The following is a 25,309-nucleotide window of genomic DNA, read 5'->3' as shown; positions in this document are numbered from 1 at the left end:
AGCTACAAAGAGAGCTCAAATGAAAAAAAGGAGCACCAGAGCAGTGTAAAAGGGGGCAAACTCCCCAAAAGCAATACAGAAATACTGCTTTAGTGTGCAGAGATGCAATTAGGAAGGCAAAAGCTCAGCAGGAGCCCAAACCAGCAAGAGAGAAAAAGAATAACATAGAAGTTTCTGCAGGTATGTTAGTAGGAAGCAGAAGTACAAGAAAGATGTAGGCCTGCTGCTGAACAGGACCAGCAAGTTTGTCAAAAATGACAGGAAAGGGTGAGGTACTCAACCTGTCTTCACAGGTGATGTCAGGCCCCAAAACTCTTATGTCAAGAAGCAATGATGAAGCAAATGGCAAACCACTGATAGTAGGGGGGGGGGTGGGGGTAGGGTGGTGTGTGTGTGTGAAGTGAGAGACCATCTATACAAACTGGACAGGTACAACTATAAGATGCAACTGAGGGTGCTGGGAGAGTTAGCTGGTATCATCACAAAACTACTCCTTAACATCTTTGAAGGGTCATGGAAGTAAGGGGAAATCCCATATATCTGGAAAAGAAGAAATACTAGAGTCATCTACAAAAAGGGCAGAAAGATACATCCAGGAAACTACAGACCAGTCAGCCTTATGTTTCTGGGAGAAAGTATGCAACTCATGGGAGCATTTCCAGGGAGTTGAAGGGCGTGTGAAGTTAGGCTTTGGTTATGGTCCATGAGGATCACGTTCTGCTTATCTACAGGGAATTTAATCTCACACTTTATTTCCTGCTTTTTCAGGCTGTGAAAACATCCTTCTAAAATTCTCTGTTGACAACCTTCAGCCTGACTGTCCTGCATAATTTTGTATTGTTGCCAAACTTGGTCACCCTGTTGTTCACCCCTTGTTTCAAGTCATTTATATATGTATTGAACAGTACAGAACACAGAACCAGAACGTCACTGGTGGACACCTTCAACTGTGGGAATTTACCTATTATTTCTAGTTTTGACCTCCTATTTAAGAAAGTACTTATCCATGCAGAAACCTTCTGGATAAGTAGTTCATGTTTATGTCAGTGTCCGTTAATTCTGTTCCATGTTACAGGCTCCACTAATTTACCTGATACAACTGTCTGGCTTGCTGCTCTGTAGTCTTATAGATCTCCCTGGAAACTGGCATTGTGTTCGATGTCTTTCTGTTCTCAGGTACTGCATCTATGTATTTTTTAAGCTATGTATTTTTTAGTTCCTTCAGAACACTTGAGCAAATAACCATCTGATCTTCCAATTTGTTACTGTTTGTTTTGTCAGTTTGTTTCACGACCTGTTCTACAGTCACTTCAATTTCAGGCAGGTCCTCTGATAAGAGTCCCTCAGTGAGTTCTTAGCATGGGAATTTCCCATGAAATAGCAAAAACCTTTCTGAAGAATTCATTTAGTTTCTCTTCAGTGAACCTTTTTATATCCTGATCACCCAGTGGCTCTACAGACTCTCCAGACAGCTTCTTGCTCCTGATGCATTTGAAGAAAGGTTTGTTGTTTGCGTTGATGCCTTTGGCCATTTGTCCCTTAGAACCATCCTGGGCTGTCTTCTGTTTTTATATTTAACCTGTCAGCATTTGTGGTCCTTTACTTTCTTTATTTGAAGATGATTTCAACTTTCAGAAAGAGCGTTTTTGTTCCTAATGGCTTCATTTGCCCTCCTATTTAACTGTGTTAACTTCTTGTTATGTCTTAAGCTTTTCTTGACACACTGCATTGGGTCTGAGCTTCCAATGTAGGGGCATCAGGTAGTTTCTATACTGCCTATGAGGACTTAACTCTTAGCTTTAAACAAACTTTTTTCTTTTTTGTTACCTATTTTCTCTTTTTATGTGGGTCATAACTGGCAGATTTTCTGCCTTCTGTAGTAGGGATGTTGGATCTGAGCACAGAAAGGTCACTTAGAGTGGTTTCTCTGTTGCAAGATGTCAAACCATCTTTTTTGTATTACCTGAGACCAAGTCAAGAATTGCATCTTTTCTTGTGGACATCCTAAGCAGCTGTCTATGACAGTATCCAAAATTCAGTCTATGTGCTTTGTCTTTCTGTCACCTTTTTTTTTGACTGTACAAACTACAGGGGTAATTGAAGACTCCCAGAAGTATTGCATTTAGTACTCTTCTTTCAAATTATGTCTCTATCTTGATGGACTGCCAGTACTGCCAACTCCATACTGTGTCAACCAATATGTCAACCCATACAAGTTCTTTTTATTCAGTGAGATTGTTTATTTAATTTGATTCTAAGCTCTTTCCCTATCTTTGCCCATACTACAGATGTTATCTTGAACTGCATGTTCCTTACCTATCTGTTTTAAAACAGGTAATTTTTAGACTGTAATTTCATTATGAAAACCTTTTTACTTTGTTCAAAAGATGAGCTATTCATACCAGAAATTAGGAGAATAAGATCATAATGATACTCCTTAAAACTAACATTTTCATTACTAATTGCTTTTCTTTTTCATAAGAAACAATATGAATCTGTTGGGAATTTCCTGAATCTGTGGTGTTTCTGGAGGGTAGCTAGAAAAGGAATGAATTGCCTAATTATTTTACTAGTTCTTTTCTTTGTAATAAAAGATGTAATAAAACAGGAAAGATTCAAAACATAGTTTGGGCTATTAAAATTGACTGCTACTGCCACAGAATCATCAGTGAGAGAAAATATGCAAACCTCAAGGGTTTGCAGTCCTTGAGTTCAAAATTTTTAGCCCATGCTGTTTGAAAGCTTGTTTTTTTCCTTAATACCTAATAGTAGTAGAAATAAGTGAATTATTTGACTAATCAATGTACTGTCTGCTACAATACTAGATTTTTTTTTACGAACATCCCTGTATTTGTGTTGAACTTTCTTACAGTTTCTTTGTAATCCTCTATTTATTTGAAAGTCCATCCACATTCAGTTAGTGTAGCAAACTGAGTCTTGCAAGTATGCAAAAATCAAGCTTCTGTGTTGTTAGTTGTGAGACAAGAAAAACCAAAATCCTGTAGGTATTAATTTGTATGCAGTAGGTGGCCCTAAAAAAAAAGTAAGCCCATCTTGCTTTGTTAGATAACTTTTGAATCTCTTACTAACATGCTAATGACTAGCTCTTTAATAGCTACTCATGGCAATATTCAGATCTAGTATCCTAATTAATTCAGAGATTCAAGGATAATTGCAAATTATGGAGTCTGTTCTTGGATATGCTGCACTGACAGTCTGTGTATGGATTGAGAAATCAGTCTCTCTTACAAGGCAAGAAAAATCAAAGGAGAAAATTGCTCACCAGAATAATTTCTCCAATGGAAGAAGGGGAAGAGGAAAGGACTAGATGTCTCTAATCTCTTAGGCCATTATGGACAAGTGTAAAGCTAATGTTTTATAACACTGGCTCTCCATCTGTATGCAATACCTAGGATGACGTGTACCTTCGAAACTCTGGAAGGGAAAACTAGTTTAGAGATGTATAAAGAGGGAACTGGAGAACCCCATGAATAAAATGCTCGAGAAGACTTTAGAACTCTGAACATGTAGATAGACTGCACAAAAAGTGTTGTGTGTTATTGGTATCCACATATGGTGGTGTGTATACTGACACCTCTGTAGCTATTGCTAGCATCTTGGCATAATGCCCATCAGACTTCAGATCAGATCAGAGAAGAAAGGGAGACTAGAAGCTGAGTATGTTGTCAGAATCAAAAAATATTTTCTTAGTGCTTCAATGTCTAGAACATTTTTAGAAGTTTCACTTTTGGAAGCCACATTGTTTCACTTTCTTAGCTTTTACATGTCTTTAAGCCATACAAATATTTTTTACATCATAATAAAGCATCTTCCAGCTGCAACAGGACTGTGTTGCTCTTTTCAGAACAGAATTACCCTACAGATAATGTATTGGAAGATCAAGATAAAAGGTATCAGTCCACAGTTCTGTCTGATAATTAGATTTGCTGCAAAGTCAGGCTCCAGAAACTCCTACTGTAAATGGAATTACTCTTTTCCACTTAAACGTAGCAAATCTTTGTGCCAGGACAACTGAGAAGTAGACAAGAATCACAAGCTTGGGCCAGTGTAACACTTTAGAGTCGGGGTCTGTTACTAAACTCTAGCTCCGTTTCTCTTCCTCTCCTTGGAGAAGATCCACCATCTCTGAGGTTTTGTTTTGCTCCCACATTGAGCTTTACAATTAATAACAATAAGCCCTAAAGCAAGTTAAAGCTAGTGAGTTAGAAAGTTTATCTTAAGTCTACCTTAAATTGCTGCTGCAGAGGGTGGAGCAGCAAAACTATGAGATTAGAAAGCTCTTAGTAGTTCTAATGCTGTCCTAACACTCCAAGGTTTTTACTTCCACTTTATTACTTTGGGGACTGAAGTAGTTTGCATGGGAAGAAGTGGAATAGCACAGGAATCACAGTAGGTGATAAACCATTGGGAACGTTGGCAAAGGATGCAAAAACTAGTGAGGAGAAGAAATGAGTGAGCTAAAAGGCTAAAGCTGAATACAAAACAGAGAGAAGAAAAAATGGGATAAAAAAGGGCCAGGCAATTTGTAACAGAAAAATGGAGATAATTTGAATAACTTTGGTGATTGTGCTGGAGAAGAAATAATACAATTTCCCTAGGAACAGAAGTCCAGGCAATTGGGCAGGGTGCCTTCAGAGAGCAAGGCTTGCCTGTAACTCACAGAGGAACAGGGCAGTGTGCCTGGAGAGCTGAAACATGCAACTGAAAGCAGTTGTGACCTTGTTTGTATCAGGGTCCTAAAAATAGAAAATAAAATAGGGTCTGATTTCTGTAAAAGTTGTTAAAGGCATGAAAAGGACTTTCTGAAGTAATCTTACATGAAAAAGAAGGAATAATTTATTTTTAAACACCATAATCAACCAAACTAGTTCTTTACCCCATAAATAATCCATATGCATAATAGCACAGATGCCATGCTAATCTCTTGTAAAGAATCATGGGATTGCTAAAACCCTCAGATCAGGTGAGGGAATAAGCTAGAGAAATACAGGTTCAGGCTGATAAAATACTAGCACTTGACATCAAGTCAGATGTGTCTTTAAGCATGATGATGATCAGAAAGTTTGATAGCCACTGATCTCTAATCCATAATACACATTGGCATAGCACCTTGGCAAAGTTTCCAGAATTCATCAGTTCTGGGATCATGGAAAAGCTAGGTTCAAAGAGACCCCTGGAGGTCTACTCTAAGCAGATCTAGCTTCAATGTTAGGTCAGATGTGCAGTTGAGTTCCAAAATCGCCAAGCATGGAGATCCTACAGCCTCCTTGGGCAACCTGTTCCTGTGTTTAACCACCCTTGCAGTCTTGTTTGGTTTGGGAGTTTGGGCTTTTTTTTTGTTGTCTGTGGGTTTTTTCCTTATATCCGACCAGAATTTACTTCATTGTGACTTGTGACTGTTGCCTTTGTTTGCTGAATACCTCTGACAAGAGCCTTGTGATGTCTTCACTATAATCCCCCATTAAGAAGTAGAAGTCTGCAATTAGATCCTCCCTAGACCTTCTCTTCTCCATGCTAAACAAACCTAATTTCTTCAGCTGCTTCTTGTAGGACATGTGCTTCAATCTTCTAGCTATCTTTGTTGCCCTCTGGTGGTCTTGCTTCAAAATCTTGTCATGTCTCTTGGCCTGGTGATGCAAAACCAGGCACTGTACTCAGAATGCAGCTTCAGGAGTACAAATAAAAGGGAATAATTACTTGCTTGTTTGTTAGCGGCTCTCTTGCTAGTGCAGTGAAATGAGTGGTTGGCCATCATCACCACAGGAATGCACTGCTGAGTCCTCCAGACCACCAGGTCCTTTCTATGGAGATGCTCTACTGTTATGTGGGATTCCACCCTCAGTGCAAGACTTCTCATTTTTCTTTCTTGAACTTCATGACACTATTGTTGGCCTGTTCCACTAACTTGTCAGGGTTCCTCTGAATGGTAGTTCTCCAACATATGAATTGCTTCCTTTAGGTTGTTGTTACCTGGAAACTGGGAAACTTGCAGTTGCATATACGTGCAGTCATAGCTATTAACAAGTGGGAGTTTTTAATCTTAATTTTTTTTGGCCCCCATTAAGATCCTGCAACAACTTATCCACCACTGAGTTTCTGAATTTGCCACCTCTCTGCGCATCTGATTATTACCTTGTTGTGAGCTTTTTCCCTCACTGCCATGTTATTCAGTGAAAGGGAAGAATGAAACAATCCACTGAAAAAGGATAAGAACAGTACAAGTAAAAACACAGGCTAAGAATGGAGAAAGTAGAGAAGCTAGAGGAAACAAATAGTACATTCTGAAGCCTAATTTTGAAGCTTCTGAACAACATTCAGTGTCAGATGGTTAGGGGCATTACTAGTGATGGTTTTATTCTGTTTGAAAGCATCAAGACATTTTGTTTTCCTTCTAGTTATAAGATGGGCTGTCAGGTTTGGTTTGTGTCTGATGCTGTCGCTAGATTATCACCAAGTTAAACTACCCTAGATCTTGCTGTTTTCCTCAGGAAGTATGTGCCCCAATTTTAGCTGCTCATGTGTGTCTGGTGCGATAGGTTAAGAATAGTTTGTTGCCAACACCACTGTAAGTAATGACATTTATAGATATGCAGGATATGGAATTATGCATGATGCCAATAGGATGTGCACAGCAGTATACACATAATACTTGTGACATTAATTGAGGTACAGTTTTTCTTGTTTAATGGTTTACAAAAGGACAGAGACAACGTTGTACATTTCTACAGCCTATGTACTTTAGGAAGTTCTGTGGTTTCTGAGATACTCCTATGGTAGTCTTCAATCCAGGAGACGATTTATTTGTTTGTGTAGCTGTAATCAGGCTTTCTCTATTCATCTCACCAGGGATTCCCAGACTTACCTCAGTGCTGTTATTTGTCTGTATTTGAAGATTCAAATGATTGTTGCACCAATTTGTTTTTGTGTAGCATATTTACAGTCAAAAGCTAAACACTTTTCCTCTTTTAATGTTATGACCTTAAGATTCTTGGGAATTCAATAAATCTGCAAGGCTGTTCAGCCTAAATTTAGATTTTTTTTTTTTTTTTTTGTTGTATCAGCTGCTCTACTGTTTTTGCTGTGTCTTGCCTCAGCATCAATACACATCTCTCTGTAAAAGGATTGAAGGATTACTTTAAGATTGTAAAGGACAGAGTAGAGTGAGATCAGCTCTGAATATCAGCCAAATTTCTTTTGACCTGTTTTACCCCTCTCAACATTCAAATGGGTCAGTACAGACCACCCAGCAGATACAAAGCATAAAAATAACCAAATACCCTCTTACGTGGTGTGCCCTGAGCTCAGGAGTTCATAATCTGTGCAAAGGCTGTGAAGATTTCCATCAGGCTTATTCAGTTTCTGGACCACTGTGAAACGTATGACCTCACTCAAGTCTTATTTAATGCTTGAAGTTTTGGTGGCTGCAGAGGGTAGATAAAATGTAAATCTCGTACTGAAAAGGCAAATACATACAATTGCTGTCTATGGAATAATGAATATTTTTTTACAGAAAACCCTCATGGTAATGGACAAATACCACTTCTAAACACAAATTGTTTCAGGCCCTAGCAGATACATACTCTTTTGATCACTTCAAAACAATTTGATAAAGTTGTCATTAAGTTCCTCCCTTTCCCAGCTGCTCACTTGAGTGATTACTCTCATGATTATCTCTAATCTTTCTGTTGGCTTCCCACTCCCACACCTTTTATGGTGCTAAGTGCTAAGGACTGTCAGACTACTCATTTCACTTTGCAGTGCCTTTGCATGTGCACTTGTTTTGGCATCATTGCCCTTTGTAGCACAGTCCATGAAGCTACGCTTGATGTGGCATTACTTAAATTAATTTTGATGTTGCAGTGTAGTTTCTGCAGTTCTTCATTCTGCAATTGTCTTGACAACAGATTTGCATAATCAGTGGGTAGGAATTTGTTTTTAATTTTGATGTTCCGATTAGCTTGATTCAGATAAATAATAGAAGGTTGTGAAGATAACACAACACGGCATGAACTGGTAAAAATGATTGTAAACAGAACAAATAAGACAAATGATGGAGTCAGATTCAGTGGTTATTTTTATAAAATGTAAGCAAATACTATTTCTAGTTTCTGTCTTCTTGCACTGTGACAGCTGCTTGAAAGCTAAACATATGTATTTATTCAAATATTAGTCACTCTCACTGCTTCTCGAACAAAGAGAAGGAAGCTTATTAATTTGTTTTCTGCCAAGAATTCTTGATACGGAGGGATAGCAGACTTTCCTGACTCTTACTTGAATTCTTCTTTTCTTCTTTCATTCCAAAGGCAATGCTGTGGACCTGCACCTTTGTCATCACATGAGGGAATACCTAACAGAGTTTGTTAAATGTAACGTAGAGGATAATTCTGAGGTAATAATTCACAGAATCACAGAATCATCTAGGTTGGAAAGGACCTTGAAGATCATCTAGTCCAACCATTAACTAACACTGACAGTTCCCAACTACACCATATCCCTCAGCGCTATGTCGACCCGACTCTTAAACACCTCCAGGGATGGGGACTCCACCACCTCCCTGGGCAGCCCATTCCAACACCTAACAACCCGTTCTGTAAAGAAATACTTCCTAATATCTAGTCTAAACCTTCCCTGGCACAACTTGAGGCCATTACCTCTTGTTTGCCTCTGCCCCTTCACATATTGACCCCGCCATGTCCTTCCTTCCATCCCTAACTTCTGATGGCACCTGACAGAAGACAATTAAGGGAGACATAACAACAGTTAAATCAAGCTAGTAATGAAGTTACTGTTGGCCTATTTAGCCATTTTCATGCATTAGAAGTGCAAGATTATTTTTTTCATAAGTGATGCAGCACATCTCTGGTTCCTGCTTGAGGAGGAACATACACAGAACTGTCCTTTTCCAGTCATCTCTACAGGGCAGAATTTAAATACTGTGAGCAGTGAAACCAGAAAACATTCATTTCTACATCTTAAGAAGAGCAGAGTCCCTCAATAAGGGACCCATTACTGAGAGAAAGAGAGGCTGCTTAAACTGATCATTTTAGGGGATTTGCTAGAGTAGCAATTTGTATAGTAGGACTGAAAGAGATTAGTGGAGGGTGAGTCATGAAGTATGCTAGAAATGAAAGATGGAATGCAGAAGAGGACAGAAAGGAGTAAGTAGGAAAAAAAGATAAATGACAGAGTCAAGACTAGAAATGTATATTTTTGGAGACTAAAATCATGAGCAAAAAATGTTCTGTAGACAAAGTAATCACAAGGGTGTTAGTTGGGAAAATGTAGAAGTGTCTGGAGAGTAGTCAACCAGAGTGATGAACTGAAAATAGGAAGCATAGAAAATATGTAAAATATACAGAAACATAGAATCGTCTAGGTTGGAAAAGACTTTGAAGATCATCTAGTCCAACCATCAACCTAACACTGACAGTTCCCAACTACACCATATCCCTCAGCGCTATGTCGACCCTACTCTTAAACACCTCCAGGGATGGGGACTCCACCACCTCCCTGGGCAGCCCATTCCAACGCCTAACAACCCATTCTGTAAAGAAATACTTCCTAATATCCAGTCTAAACCTTCCCTGGTGCAACTTGAGGTCATTCCCTCTTGTCCTATCGCTTATTACTTAGTCAAAGAGACTCATCCCCAGCTCTCTGCAACCTCCTTTCAGGTAGCTGTAGAGGGCGGTGAGGTCTCCCCTCAGCCTCCTCTTCTCCAGACTAAACAACCCCAGTTCCCTCAGCCATTCCTCGTACCACATGTGCTCCAGACCCTTCACCAGCTTCGTTGCCCTTCTCTAGACACGCTCAAGTAATTCAATGTCCTTTTTGTAGTGAGGGGCCCAAAACTGAACACAGTAATCGAGGTGCGGCCTCCCCAGTGCCAAGTACAGGGGTAAGATCACTTCCCTGTCCCTGCTGGCCACGCTATTTCTGATACAAGCCAGGATGCCATTGGCCTTCTTGGCCACCTGGGCACACTGCTGGCTCATGTTCAGCCAGCTGTCAGTCAACACCCCCAGGTCCCTCTCTGACTGGCAGCTCTCCAGCCACTCCTCCCCAAGCCTGTAGCGCTGCTGGGGGTTGTTGTGGCCCAAGTGCAGCACCCGGCATTTGGCCTTACTGAAACTCTCATCCAGTTGGCCTTAGCCCATCGCTCCAGCCTGTCCAGATCTCTCTGCAGAGCCTCCCTACCCTCGAGCCGATCAACACTCCCACCCAACTTGGTGTCATCTGCAAACTTACTGAGGGTGCACTCGATCCCCTTGTCTAGATCATCAATAAAGATGTTAAACAGGAGTGGCCCCAAAACCAAGCCCTGGGGGACACCACTCATGACCGGCCGCCGACTGGATTTAACTCCGTTCACCACAACTCTTTGGGCCCGGCCATCCAGCCAGTTTTTTACCCAGCAAAGCGTTTGCCCATCCAAGCCTCGAGCAGCCAGTTTTGCCAGGAGAATGCTGTGGGAAATTGTGTCAAAGGCCTTACTGAAGTCAAGGTAAACAACATCCACAGCCTTTCCCTCATCCAATAAGCAGGTCACCCTGTCGTAGAAGGAGATCTGGTTTGTCAAGCAGGACCTGCCTTTCATAAACCCATGCTGACTGGGCCTGATCATCTGGTTGTCCCGCATGTGTTGTGTGATGGTACTCAGGATGAGCTGCTCCATCAGCTTCCCGGGCACCGACGTCAAGCTGACAGGCCTGTAATTTCCTAGATCATCCTTCCGACCCTTCTTATATATGGGCATCACACTGGCCAATTTCCAATCTGTTGGGACCTCCCCGGTCAGCCAGGACTACTGGTAAATGATGGAAAGCGGCTTGGCGAGCACCCCAGCCAGCTCCTTCAGCACCCTCGGCTGTATCCCATCAGGTCCCGTAGACTTGTGTATGTCTATGTGATGCAGTAGGTCACTGACTGTCTCCTCTTGGATTGCAGGGGGGTCGTTCTCCCAGTCTCTGTCCTCTGGCTGAGGAGGCTGGATTCCCTCAATACAACAAGTCTTGCTATTAAAGACTGAGGCAAAGAAGGCATTAAGGACCTCAGCCTTCTCTGTATCACTTGTTACCATGTTTCCTCCTGCGTCTAGCAGGGGATGGAGGCTCTCCCTGGTCTTTCTTTTGCTGTTGACATACTTACAGAAACATTTCTTGTTATCCTTGATTGCTGAAGCCAGGGTAATTTCCAGCTGGGCTTTAGACCTCCTGATTTCTGCCCTGCATAGCCTCACAGCATCTTTGTAATCATTGAGAGTGGCTAGCCCCTTCTTCCAAAAGCTGTAAACTCTCCTTTTCTCCCTGAGCTGCAGCCAAAGCTCCCTGTTCAGCCAGGGTGGTCTTCTCTGTCGCCGGCTTCTCTTACAGCACCTGGGGACTGCCTGCTCCTGAGCCATTAACACTTCCTTCTTAAAGAGTGCCCTGCCTTCCTGGACACCTATACCCTTCAGGATCATCTCCCAAGGGATCCTGTCAAGCAGGTGCCTAAACAAGACAAAGTCAGCCTTTCTGAAGTCCAGGATGTCAGTTCTGCTTCTGCCTCTCCTGGCCTCCCTAAGAATAGAGAACTCTCTTATTTCATGATTGCTGTGCCCTAGTCGTCCTCCGACCGCCACATCGTCCACCAGTCCTTTTCTGTTCACAAAGAGGAGATCCAGCAGGACACCTTCTCTGGTCGGTTCACTCGCCAGCTGCATCAGGAAGTTATCTGCCACACATTCCAGGAATCTCTGGGACTGGTCCCGCTCTGCTGTGTTATATTTCCAGCAGATGTCTGGGAAGTTAAAGTCTCCCACAAGAACAAGGGCAAGCGATCGTGAGATTTCTCCTAAATGCCTGTAGAATATTTCATCCACCTCTCTGTCCTGGGTCGGTGGCCTATAGTAGACTCCCACTACAACATCTGCCCTGTTGGCCTTCCCCCTGATTCTAACGCAAAGACACTCTACCCTGTCTTTACTACACTTGTGCTCAAGGCAATCATAACAGTCCCTAACATACAGCGCCACCCCACCACCTCTCCTTCCTTGTCTGTCCCTCCTAAAGAGCTTGTAGCCCTCAACAGGCGCACTCCAGTCATGGGAGACATCCCACCATGTTTCTGTAATAGCCACAGCATCATAATTTTCCTGTTTCATCATGGCTTCAAGCTCCTCCTGTTTGTTACCCATGCTGTGTGCATTGGTATACATGCACTTCAGATGGGCTGATGTTTTCCCCCCCTTCCCCCTTCAAATCTAGTTTAAAGCTCTGTCAATGAGCCCAGCTAACTCCTGCCCCAAGATCCTCTTCCCCCTCTGGGACAGGTGCATCTCATCTAATGCCAAAAGGTCTGGCGTCCTGTATACCAACCCATGATTGAAAAATCCAAAGCCCTGACAGTAGCACCAGTCTTGGAGCCACAAGTTCATCTGTTGAGTTCTCCGGTATTCTTCTTCATCCATCCCTGCAACTGTAGGGATGGAGGAGAACACAATTTGTGCCCCTGACCCCTTAATCAGTTTCCCCAAGGACCTGAAATCTCTCTTCATTGCTTTAGGAGTTCTCCTGGTAATGTCATTGCTACTTACCTGAAAAACCAGGAGAGGGTAGTAGTCCTTAGGTCTCACTAGAGCGGGGAGTTTTGCCTTGAGGTCCTTGACGCAGGCCCCAGGAAGGCAGCAGACTTCCCTATGAAACAGGTCCGGTCTGCATATTGGGCCTTCGATACCCCTCAGAATGAAGTCACCCACTACAATGACTCTTCTGGGGTTCTTTTTAGAACTGGTTTTAATACCTGGTCCAGAATGACCCGGCCTTGGTGGACCTTGGTCTTCCTCCTTGTTTGTCTCATTCTCATACAATCCAGATAGTAGAAGAAAAGAAGAACGCAAAATAGTATTTACTTCTAAAATATTTCAATAAAATAGGCTTGGGGGCATTTATGTATTTAGTTGACTTGGGATAGCATGGACAAAAGGGGGCTGGAGAGAGGTCATTTGCACACCTACTAGAGTAAAAGAACATAATGATCTACACTTTGTCTGTCTGGGAAAAGGCAAATGACAGCATGGACAGTCAGGAGCATTAACTCCCGTGCCCTTGATTCTTAATGTTCTCTTAGTAATGTTATGAGGACAGCTGCATCTTCTCGCTAGGCAGGTAAAAAAGTGCCCTCTGCTTGGCATGGCAAAGAACATGTCTGACCTGCCTCACCGGGGGTGGCGGGAAGTGAAGCTGGCTGGATGAAAACATATGCTAAGTGTCAAAATGAGCATTGATAACATTGTTGTGATAGAACCAAGTAAAATGCAATGGAACAGAATGGCTGTTAAAGCTTTTGCTTTTATTTTGAAAGTAAACTTAATGCTCTCTTTGGTTTTGTTTGGTATTTTATACTGTGAAGCTTCTCAGTGCTTACATGCTTTGATATAAGCATGCTGCTATAGCAAATACTATACCACTTTGATTTTACGTTCTTCAAAACTTTACTAATTCTGTTACAATCCTTTCTGCAGTAAGGGTATTATTTTATGCAAACAAGTCCGGGATTTGAATAATAACTCTTGGAAAGTTGATCAACAGTCTATTCAGACAACTGATTCTACGAGGTGAGAGACAAATGCTCTTTGTGAAGTAGGCATATCTGAATTAGGTGGTTATTATTAGGTAGCTTTTAATAGTCCTACAACAATGAAAAAGACATTTCTGAGTACTACAAAAACGTGCAGAGAATATTATTAACTATGATTACTAATGCACTATTAAGATTCAGTAAGCAGTGACGTTTTGCTGTTTATATCAATCTGACTCTTGATGGTGTTCTTGTGCTCTGGATAGTGTTGCTTGGAATAATGAATACAGAATTAAGTCGGCTTTGTCAAATAGTCAGTGGCCATTTAAGTATACACCAGCTGTTTTGTGCTGTGCATAACTTGCATGGACTTCCCCTCCCCCTTACTCATAGTGCAGGACAGAAGTTATTCCATGCCCATAACAAGAGAAGGAAAGAGGACTGATACAGCTGGATTAGGTAGAACAATCACCAGCCGTTTCCTGCTTTGATTACAGTTACGGTTTGGCTCATTTCAGAGATTTGAGAAGTTTAATGCCTCCATTTACCCTTGACTTCTTGTTCAGAGGTTTTAGGTAGCAGATAGGATGAAGACTTTCGAATCCTTCTCTCTACGCCTACCATTTCTTCCCTTCTCTCAAATACCATGTTCTTCAGTGTCACTTGGTGGGTGTAAGTCATGACCCAAGTAATTTCCAGTGCTTTTTTTCTGTTAGGCAAGACATTGCTGGGGACTTATTCAAGGGACTCTGTCCCATACCTCTGCATCACAGAGAGGTCTTTTTTGAAAGAAAAGAGGGAGAAAGAGATAATGGGTACATTTGTGTGGATATGGAATAAACTAACAAGTGGATTCTCAAAATATATCTCCTTCAGGCTTCAACAAACCGAAAGAAAAGTGGCAAGAGCACTGTTTCTATTCACCTGTGAAAATGACTAAATGTAACTGATCAAAATGAAAGGGCAGCAACATCTGGCAAATTTACAGCAAACGTAATTCTCTAAAAGTGTTTCAGTTTTGTATTTGATAAAACTACTGTTACCATATGTGGGAAGTGTAGCTATTTAAGGAATAGTGGGGATGTTACTTTTATTGGTTTAGCTTTTCTTTTTTCTTTTTAATTAGAAAAATAATCTCTTGTGTATAAAAACTTGTCAGAAGTACATTTTTAAGCTCTGTGGATAAATCTTACCTGGTGGGACTGGTTTGTCTTCCTCAACAGAACAAAAGGAAAGACATTCAATTAGCAGTAAGATTTTTAACATGCCTTTTGTCCAAAACTACCCAAGTTTCTCTTCTGCACATCATTAAACACAGAAATTAAACTGTGTTCAGTCCATAACAACACACCTTCAATTTAGTTTATTTCACTAGTGTGTGCTGTGGTGGTTGTCTTTTTGGGTACAAAAGCTTTTGTTACCACATGATCATCTGCAGAACTTTGCATCTTTTTTTTTAAGTAATACGAATTGTTTCCGTTTGTGATCATACTTAGATCAGCTTGTTAAGAACACATTTGTATGCTGCTAAGAGGTCTACGTGAACTATAAATGATTTTGACGTACGTCTACATTGTTTAATGTATTTGAAAATTCCATTCCTGATAAAATGTCTTGTTCTACAACATATATTGTTAGAGTGGATGAAGGAATGAGTAGTTGTTACCACAAGAATTTGAACTGAGAATGTGGTTTAAAAAAAAAAGCTTTCCTATAAGATATATTAACTGTTCTTGCAGAAATTGTAATTTTATGTACTGAAATTGCTTCTTAATCTTGAGAAGTCAAAACAAATGGTTTAAAATATTTTTTCAGGAACTACAGTTTGAGAGACTGACCCGAGAACTTGAGGCTGAACGTCAGATTGTAGCTAGCCAACTGGAGAGATGTAAGCTTGGATCAGAAACTGGAAGCATGAGCAGCATTAGGTAATGTATGACTTGTTAATTTCTTTGTAATGTAATTAATTTTGTTGCTGTTATGAATTACCACTGAGAACAAGATTGATCATCATCTTGTAAAAAATTATACACCAGGGAGCATGAGATTTTAGTCACGTTTGAAAATTCACGTTTTGATCTGCTTTTTAAAAGGAAAATTTCAAGAAAAGGCTTAATTTCATACAATTTGGTATCTGGTTTGTCCCGTAACAAAATAGTAGTCATATTCAGAATTAATTGATTTGCTGTAGTCTGAATGGATTAACAGCAAAACTCCTGTTTTCACTACCAATACAGCTGTAGTTTTCAGCAAGGGCTTTTTAGTTTCATAATTTCAGAGATGTATTAATAAGTTTTGTGAACCTGTTTTATCATAATTTCATCATTCAGGGTATTAAAAGCTTTAGAGATAATTACTTAAAGCTGCTGACCTGACATCAAACTGTAATGATAAAATATGAGTCACTCTTTTTTTTAAAATTGGCTTTCTTCAATTTAAGAAATTGTTCTGGCACATTGTTTGGATGATGGTGAGATTATTTAAGAAACTGTAACAAAAGGAAGCTGATCTTTGTCAGTTTGGTGCAAATAAAGATTTTGTAGTTTGAGCTTCTTGATACTAGTTTCTTTGTTTTCTCAGGTGAACCTCATAAATGAAAGATGATAGTACTTGAGTTTCAAGGATCAAGAAAAAAATAACTTCTATAGACATATCTTCTGTTTCTATCATTGGAAGTATTGTGTGATATCTTTTGAATACGTAAGATTAAGTATGATATGCCAGTCTTAGTGCCAAGTTTTGTGTGATGCTAGTAGGAAAAATTACAAAAAATATCTGTCACTCCTGGAAGAAACTCCTCAGTTTAACCAATTCAGACTACAATTCAATGAAATAAATGGTTGTTTTCCATGACAAGTAGGAAATAATAATTCAGTAGAATGCCGAAGAGCAACAAAAATACTGAATATAACAGTTCAATTAAAAGGGCCAATGTCAGAGGAATCGTTCATTGATTCAGCAGAAGCTGTACATGAAGCTGACAAATATAAATATTCTTAATAAATCAAGTGAGAATTAACTCCCTAAGATGAAGTCTTAACTTTATTCTATATAATCTTCCCCACCAGCTAGACTTATATCAACATGAGAGAAACTATATTACTTAGAATTATTTAAGCACAGAGTAGGTAGTATTTGGCAATGCAGTACAGTGCTATATTTGCACCTTAAGTACACTTTAAATTTGCACCCCAGCACTTTAAATTTTAAGTATAATATGACTGCATTTCAGAAAAGCTATCATCTGATCTGTGTTTGAATAATATTGAGCTATGTTTGAATAATACTGTTATTTTAGCATTATTCTGGACAGTGATACGGAGGTTGGGAAACTTCTTGTTTAGAAGGAAATGTTTCTTTGGTGAACTTTTTTCCTTTTGGTAAATATACTTTTGAGTCATCAGTTGTATCAATGTCGTTCGGCTGTTTCTTGAGACTCCAGTTATTTAAGAAGTTTAATATTTTGACTAGTAATCTCTCTCTGGAATAAACTAGTACCGAGAATAACAGGAGATTACACGCAAATTTTTGACATCTGTAATTTGGCCCAGAAATGTTTTACATATGAGAGTTTAAAATTTCTAGCATTTCAACTAAAAACATTTTAAGAAATACTTGAAATAGTGCTGTCCAGAAGATATCATAAAAAAATTATGATTAGATAGCTGTTCTTAGACTTGTCAAGTGATTTAAAAAGGAAAACAATAATAATCTAATATTGTTTGTGTTGGGTCATTGTTTCTTCCATACATATTAAATGAGTTTTATGTTAGTTTTAAAAATACTAAATCATTGTGGGAGAGAGTAGAATTAACACAAATATTAAGTGAAGTCAAATATCAGTCTGGCTTCTGTGCTGACTTTCCAGTGCTCGTCCAGATTTGAGAATATTCCTTTCACATAGTATAGCAAGACAAAGACTTGGAAGGTAAAGAATTCTGTTGTGGAATAATACATGTTAAGAAAAAACTATCTAACTTGAAGTCTTTTTGAGTCTGTGGGGGCAGAAAAAGCTTGCTTAAAAATACTTTTTTTTTTCATAAATCTGACCCCCTGTGAAGCTAAACTTATTAGACATACCTGCTTTAAGACAAGGCAAATAGTAAATGCTTTAAAAATAAGTTTTTTGCTGATACAGAGTAATTTAAAGATTTTGCCATCTTTATTTTATTCTGCTACTGAATAATTAATTAATTGTTTTAAGCATGCTTTTCTGATGGAACACAAACTAAAATCAGAATTTATAGCTGTTATTACTAAGCTTTTATTGGTAAAGAGCTTTTTAAACCAATCTTTAAAGCAATTGCATTTATTTTAAATACTGTCATTATTCGAAGTGAAATCCTACCTGTAAGTTTCCAGTAGAAGTGAATATACATCCTCCAGTGGTGTCACCATTGTCTGATGACATGTAGGTGTATTATTCAGATGCTTTTCCTTATCAAGGAATAATCAAATTGGACTGATTGTAATCAGCATATTTTAATATTGGGAAGTTAGATGGGGGTTTTTTGCTGCTTTGAAATAATTCACTCAAAAAGTATAAAAGGAATTTTTCTTGTTAATATTTGTTACCTATGTCTGTTAGTACCCAAGTATCTAAAACTAATATAGGGAGTAGCTATCCATATTTGCAATTTTATTCAGGCTAAAATAGCTTACGGTGGTGTTTTCTGCCATATCTTGGTCTAACATCTTAAACAGCTGCAGATATACATAACAAGTACTTATAATGCCCTACATGGTGAACTCTGCTTTACTTCCTTGGGATAGTAGTTTCATGGTGTCTTTCTGTATGTCTTAAGATTGTGCCCTTGAAAGCAGGTTTTTAGGAACATGCTAAAGGGCTGTTATTTCTGGTTACAGTTTTGCTTTCTGTACTCATCTTGCATATTTGACGCTTGGCCCATAAGGACTTGTGTATCCAACTGTACCGTGAAGCTCCATGTGGCTCAATTTTCAGTCCTTAAGGCCTTCCTATATAACCTTTTCTTGTCACAGAAATCAAGATCCAGAAAGTAATGTGAGTTGAATTCGCACAGCACAATGCAACTCTGCACAGAGTTATGCAGCCTAGATCTATAACGGGAGTCACTGTATGTTACACTGGTGTAGCTCTGTAGCTCAGATTGATCAAGCCTGGTGAGAGGCATGTCTAAGTAGCCAGGAAGGAATCTGGCATTCGTAGTTTCTGTGATACAAAGTGGTATCTCTGTACTGTACCTTGCCTGTAAATGTGGCAGATTTTCTGAAAAGATTGGATTAATCAGAACCAGCTGCTCTATCCAGAACTCTGATTACGACAAGCCTTGCCCAACTGAAGGGACAAACGTTCAGTTCTTCCACAGGACCATTCATTAACCTTGAAGAATTGATTTTCGACATGTGAGGAAACACCAGAGCCTTAAGAGTGTTCATCATTTCTGTTCCTACCTATCTCACAGCTGGGCCTCAACAAAACACCCGAAGTAAATTTTCTTTGTCATATCCTTGATCGGTAGTCATTTCTTAGAGGGGTAGGGACTATATGCACTAGGAATTGTACCAAAAGAACTTGAGTGCCTTCTCTTCAGGAACAGGTTCTTGGCTTTGAATCGAAGTAGGAATCAATGGCTTCTGAAAAAGCTGAATTAAATACTTAGACCATGAAGTAGGACAAAACTTAGGGAACTATTCCATGCCACAATGTTTCCCTGTTGGCAAACTCTGAGCAGTTCATTACTCAGACTGCTGAGTTAAAATTTCATCACGCGTTGCATAAGAAGCCAAGTCATGTTTTATACTGCTCCATCCTTCTGGCTGAGGTGCTTATTCCTTCTGGGCCAGATCCATCAGTCTGTCACTCCCTTTTGCATGGAGGGCAGTAGATGCCTGCATATCTTTGAGGTCTTCAGTCTGATAATTTACAATTTAATTAATGTATTTCAAATTTCTGAATTTCCCATGACCACATCATGTAGTTCCTCAAAACAGAAGCTGATGAAAGTAAGAGTGTTTGTTTTCCTTCCAGAGATGAAAACAAAATCTCTGAGGCACTTTGAAGACTCAGTTACATGTTTTCATGTTTTCTTTTGAAAGAATTCAGACAAAATAGTGCCACAGAATGGAAAGACCGAACAAGCAAGAAAATAGCTTGCATGCATATACATGTAACATATGTGAAATCTGTCTTTACACAAACAAATATCCATTGGACTTCATTGAAGAACTGTACTGACTTGTTAGTAAATCCTCAAAACTTTGAAATAAGTTTCTATTTCACATTCTTTATCACTGTTTTATGTGAGCAACTTAGGTTTGAACTCAGGAATGTGGCTCAAGCGTAGCCTACTCTTTTTCTTTGAACATATAGTTTGTAATTTGGTCAGGCAGTAGAATTTTTCTCAACTGAATTTCAATCCCCCACTGAAATTAGTAGAAGAGATTTGGATTTGCTGTTGACAGTCTTCTAAAAAGACCGGTATTTGTGCATGAGTGTCCTAAGCAACATGCTAAAGTTTCTGTATTTTACAGGTAGCAAAAATATAATCTAATCTGCTGAATTGCATGGAAAGCTTACCTGCTTTTTATATGCCTTCTTCAACGTAGTTCTCTCTCTTGGAGATGCATGAAGTTATTCACACTTTATTACCGAGGAAACTGATGTTTTACTTAGGAGGATACAATTTTTGCAACTTCCCTGAAAAAATATCTAGCAAGTCCAACTGATAAACCCATAAGATCCTTCATTTCAAGAACATTGAAGAGAGAGGTGAAATGCACTGTGAAATAGGTAGACAATTTCCACTGTGTCGGTCAAGTAAATAACACTGCAGTTATGAAGCTTTCCTGTAGAGCTGTGGGTATTAGATCTAATTTAGGCTACTTATTGTAGAAGTATATATAACAGGTTTTGTAGATATTTAATATTAGGGGTTGACAAATCAGTAGTTCAGTAGAGGTGAGGCTGCCACAGACCTGCATAGGCTGGAGAAATGGGCTAAGTAGGACCTTAAGAAGTTGAAATTTATAAATGAAAGCAATGCAGATTCCTGCATCTAGGATGGACTAACCAGATGTGACAACACAGCCAGGGGGTGTCTAGATAGAAAACATCTTTGCAGAAAAAGACCTGCAGGACCTCTTCAGCAACAGACTGAACATGAGTCAGCAGTGTGTCCTTGCAGTGAAGAAGGCCAGCTGCATCCTGGGCTGCAGTAGCAAAAGTGTAGCCAGCAGATCAAGGCAAGTGATTCATCCCTTCTATTTGAAACTCATGAGGCTACATCTTGAGTACCATATCCAGTTTTGGGCTCCCCAGTACGAGAAAGACGTAAGCATGCTGGAGCAAGTTCAGTGCAGGGCTGCCAAGAAGGTTGGAGGCTGGAGAGCACATGGGGTATGAGAAGAGGCTGATGAAACAAGAGGTTTTAGCAGTAAGAAATGGGTCAGGAGACATCTTTCTTCTGTCTACAACCAGGTAGTGGGAGGATGTAGAGAAGATGGGGTGAGACTTTTCTCAGAGGGGTATTGTGATTGAATGAGAGGTGACAGACACAAATTGGAACATGGAAAATTCTGACAAGATGTGAGGAAAACATTTTTCACCATGAGTTTGGTTAAACACTGGAACAGACTGCACTGAGAGGTTGTAGAGTGTCCATCCTTGGAGGTATGAACAGCATGACTTCCCCTTCCCACCTAAGTTTTTCTGTGCTTTTTATTATTTCCACATAAATACTAGGAAAATAGTTGTATTAGAATTCTAGGATTTTTTTACTTCAAATTCTTCAGGTATTTCAGAAAAAAATTTCTAATCTAAACTAATGAATGTGTGGTTTACTTTTGCCTGTGGATGTAGGTATTAAAAAAAGTTGAAAGGTATATCATTAGTGTGGACTCTAGAGCAAAATATGAGCCAAAAGAAAAAGATACGTTTCTATTATATTATGAGAGCAGGACAGTTGTTTTTATGCAAAGAGTTTGATCAAGTTATAATTAGAAAACAATGCAACTTGCAAGTCAAATTTATACACCATCTTTATTGGAAAACTCTTTTGCCTGCATTGTGGTGGTTCATCAACTCAACATGTTATCAGTTAAGCATGTTAAACTTGTTCACATTGCTTTGGTTACAGTGATGTCTCCAAGGGCTACTGGAAAGCTTCTAAATTTAAAACAAAAATTAAAAAAAAAAATCATTAAATGTAAATTAGAAAGTTAACTTTTGAAAAGAAATAAATGCACAGTGATTATTTCTGAACAGAAATAAAAAGGATCAATATCGTTACTTATGAGAATGCCAAGTGTAATTTTTGTACTTGTAAATGTAGTCAGATTCTTGAAGAAGATTGGCATTTCACCAGTGGATAGAGAAGATTTTGACCAAACTTTTAACAGCAAATGCTGTAGCTCAGAAATACATTTCATACTGGAATGTGTGTTTGCTCAGTAGTTCAGAAGCTAAATAAGCTTAAAGTTTTGTCACACGCTGTTGCTCATCTTCACTGTGGATTGTGTAAAGCTTAACAAGTCGTGCTTGGATGAACTTTTGTCAACTGAATTAATCAAAAAGTTTATCTGAAATAAAATAAAAAATGGCAATAAAAGCAAGCAGGTTTTTGGAAACGGGAGTTTCTGAAAATGCCCCTCAGATTCTACAAGTCTGAATATTTAGCTGTGGTAAAACAGCATTCTGTAGATTTTTTTTTGTTGTGTGTCCCCGTGTCCCCTTGTCCCCGTCCCCCCCCCCCCATTATCTCACAACAATATTATGTTGCTCTAAGTGACCAGGTCAGGTGGAACCCTCTGGAAAGATGCAGAAATTGCTCCACTCCTGAAGAGCAACTAAACTTAATCAAGAAGGGAAGATGTCAGAGAATTCAGGGTACAGCAGGCAATTACAGAATTACAATCAAAAGCAGGAAATCTCCAGTTTGTATATGGACCAGCAAGATACATGAGTTTGTACACAGTCTGCAGTGAACATGAGGGAGCAGCCAGCCAAACCTCAGAGTAATGGAATGAAATTTCTAAGGGCCAAGTGCAGCTGTCTAAACTTGCATCAACACAAAACTTTCTTCAGTTGGCTAAGACCAAGTGACAAAGCAAGGACCCAGCTGTGAAGATACATGGGCTAAAGAAGAGTGGGATATAAACCTTTAGTTGTCTGGAGGAGGAGGTGTGGGGTTTTTTCCTGAGATTTTTTTGAATAGATGCTAAGATTCTATTTTCTACTCTAATAAAAGTTGTGTGGAAAAATGGGAGTTATATAGAAGCCTTTCAGTTGTCTTTGAAAAAGATCTATGTACATCCGTCCTAAAGTTCTGACTAGTTTGGGGCCCTATGACAATTCAGAAACGTTTAACAGCAGTACATTTTAAGGGCAGAGTCTATTCACAGGTGATTTCCTTCTTCACTTTGTGAATATATGACAAAAAAGAAAAATTATTTTCCTCAATATTTCACTTTCTCTTTTGCAGTCAAGAGCATCTAAAAAGGGTTTTTCTTAGTGAAAAGGAGGTTAACCAAGTCCCCCCAAAATCCATAATAAACATGCTGTCTTCCAGTCACCAAGTTTTACCAGAGAGCTTTTTGTTTAACAGGAACTGCTGACAGAAAAGATGTAAATACAGATATATAATTTCCCTCTTTCTTAGAAGTATTATGCAGAAACCATGGAAAGCAGTGTTGGTAAAGGTGCAGAATCATTCAGAGGTAGATAAACTGAGTCAAATGAGAAATCAGAGAAAGGAGACTTTTTTTTTCCTTATTTAAACCTCATTAGCTTATAGCTGTGTCTGCATTAGTAGGAGTGCAGCACAATTCTTGGGTCTCAGCAGAAGGAAACATGCAGTTCTGAGAACAGAGCATTCATATTATATGCGTTTTGAGGGGATTTAAAACAGGCTTTAGTTTGGTCCCATGGATTTCCCTGCCGTTAGTTGAAGTAAAGCTCCTGGAGAGCCTCTTGCAGGTTAGTTTCTGAAAACAATTCAGTTGGTGTGCTATGAGACCACTTCAAAGTGCAAACTAAAGCTTGGGAAGTGGAAAAGAGTAGAAAGTTTGCTTCAGAGATGCATGGTTCCTTTGAAGTACAGTGCTGATGTCAGTGGAACCAGTACTGAACATCTCTTACAATACCTCAGTCCAGGGTGAGCAGAAGGAAAATGTTGCACTGGACGTGTTGATATTTGTTTGTGTCACTTGATTCATGTCTATACTATGCCTTTTTTGATGGGAGTTCCATTTAAAAACCCCTAAACAGGTACAAAATTGATGTTGGGTCTTGAGTAGGGAAAACTAAAATGAAAGGTGGGTCATGCATACAAACGTGTTGGGGTAACTCAAATCTAGCTACACTGATGAAGAATGTTTCGTCAATGCTAAACATGGTACTCTCTGATATATTTCCAGATCTTGTATAAAGCTTATCATGTGTTATTGGGAAATGGTAAAACAGAATATCCTGGTAAAAACATGTTGTAGGTTTCAAGGTAGTAGAGAGAAGAAAAAACCCCAAACATTCTTTACTAGGAAGCCAGCTTCCTTGTTGAATAATCATGCATCTTTGGTTATAATGCCACTAGGCCAGCACAAGAATGTAATGAGCTGGAAGGAAACATTCCATTAGATCAAAATGGTGGGAAAATGTGCAAGTGTTTGTTATACCATAATGTTATCTTTGAAATCTTTGCATTATTTGAATATGTTTTAGATGTAAGCGAAAGTGATCAGGGAAATGCTGGGATTAGTACTTTCAATACTCCTGTTTCACTGTACTTGTTACCTCTTCGTCTTTTGGCTGTGATATGCAGAGACCTGAAAGGTGATGAACTCTGTATCCTATTAGACTTGGTCAATAAATTAGTTTGAGACCACTACCAAAAAAGAAAGATTTGAAGAAAATGTTCATTATAGGAAATAAATTGTCGGTGGAATATTTGTTACAATTCATATTAATAATGTGATTAGTTAATTATATCATGCAGATTGACAGTTTATTGGATTAAAATGACAGATTTGTGATCTGATCATTCAGAGCAACCTGGTACAAGATTAAGTTTGATTGTCTGTACTCACTGTATGAAAGTCCAGTATTTAGGGAAACAGTTAAAAAAAAATACTGAGAGAAGTTGGTACAAAAGCAAGAACATGAGATAAAGTAAAAGGTTGTACAAATTTTTTGTATTTCGATTAATACAACAATTGTGGGGGCTTTGTGCTGGTTCTCCACAGCAAGGCACATCAAGAAAAGAGATTAGTCCTGTTGATCCTCTACAGGGAACTAACCGGTTTCACAGCTTTGCAGCAGATAAGCTTCTGTTGCTGAAAGGCAAATTTCCAGCAAATGTCCAAGCAATCGGGTCGGGTGTAATTTTCTTTTTTACAGTACATCCCTATCTTTTACAATAGTATTATGGGTCCTATCGTTCCCAGATAGATATTTCTCGGAAGGCACCAACTCCAACAAGACTTTTAAAACACCCCCTCCACAGATGCTCTCCTGCTTCTTCTGCTTGCCAAGTACCCTCCTGAGATATCACCTCCATGAGAGCAGTGACACAGTAATACTCAGCATTGCCAAACTTGTAACACTGGCATGTTTATGAAATTAAGGTATCAGATTTTGTTTTAATCTCATCAAAGTTACTGCAGAGAAGCTATGACAATAAGAATATAGATATTTTCTCTCTAGTGCCCTAAGAAAGGGTCTTACAGGCTGAAAGCCTTATCTGGGGCTGCCGTATGT

At 39.2% G+C, this 25,309-nt stretch overlaps 1 protein-coding gene across 7 annotated transcripts in view; it reads left to right on the top strand.

Annotated features, from left to right (window-relative positions):
• CTNND2 (catenin delta 2) overlaps positions 1-25,309 on the top strand; it is a 696,862-nt gene that overhangs the window by 259,229 nt on the left and 412,324 nt on the right. For all 7 annotated transcript variants that reach the window (XM_074826001.1, XM_074825966.1, XM_074825976.1 and 4 more), the window contains one exon: positions 15,394-15,506. In XM_074826001.1, coding sequence (XP_074682102.1) covers positions 15,394-15,506 — 113 coding nt within the window. The remainder of the gene's footprint in view (positions 1-15,393; positions 15,507-25,309) is intronic.

The sequence above is a fragment of the Strix aluco genome, chromosome 1 (assembly GCF_031877795.1).
Source record: "Strix aluco isolate bStrAlu1 chromosome 1, bStrAlu1.hap1, whole genome shotgun sequence".
Taxonomy (NCBI): Eukaryota; Metazoa; Chordata; class Aves; order Strigiformes; family Strigidae; genus Strix; species Strix aluco.
This window is presented reverse-complemented; position numbering and strand designations above follow the sequence as displayed.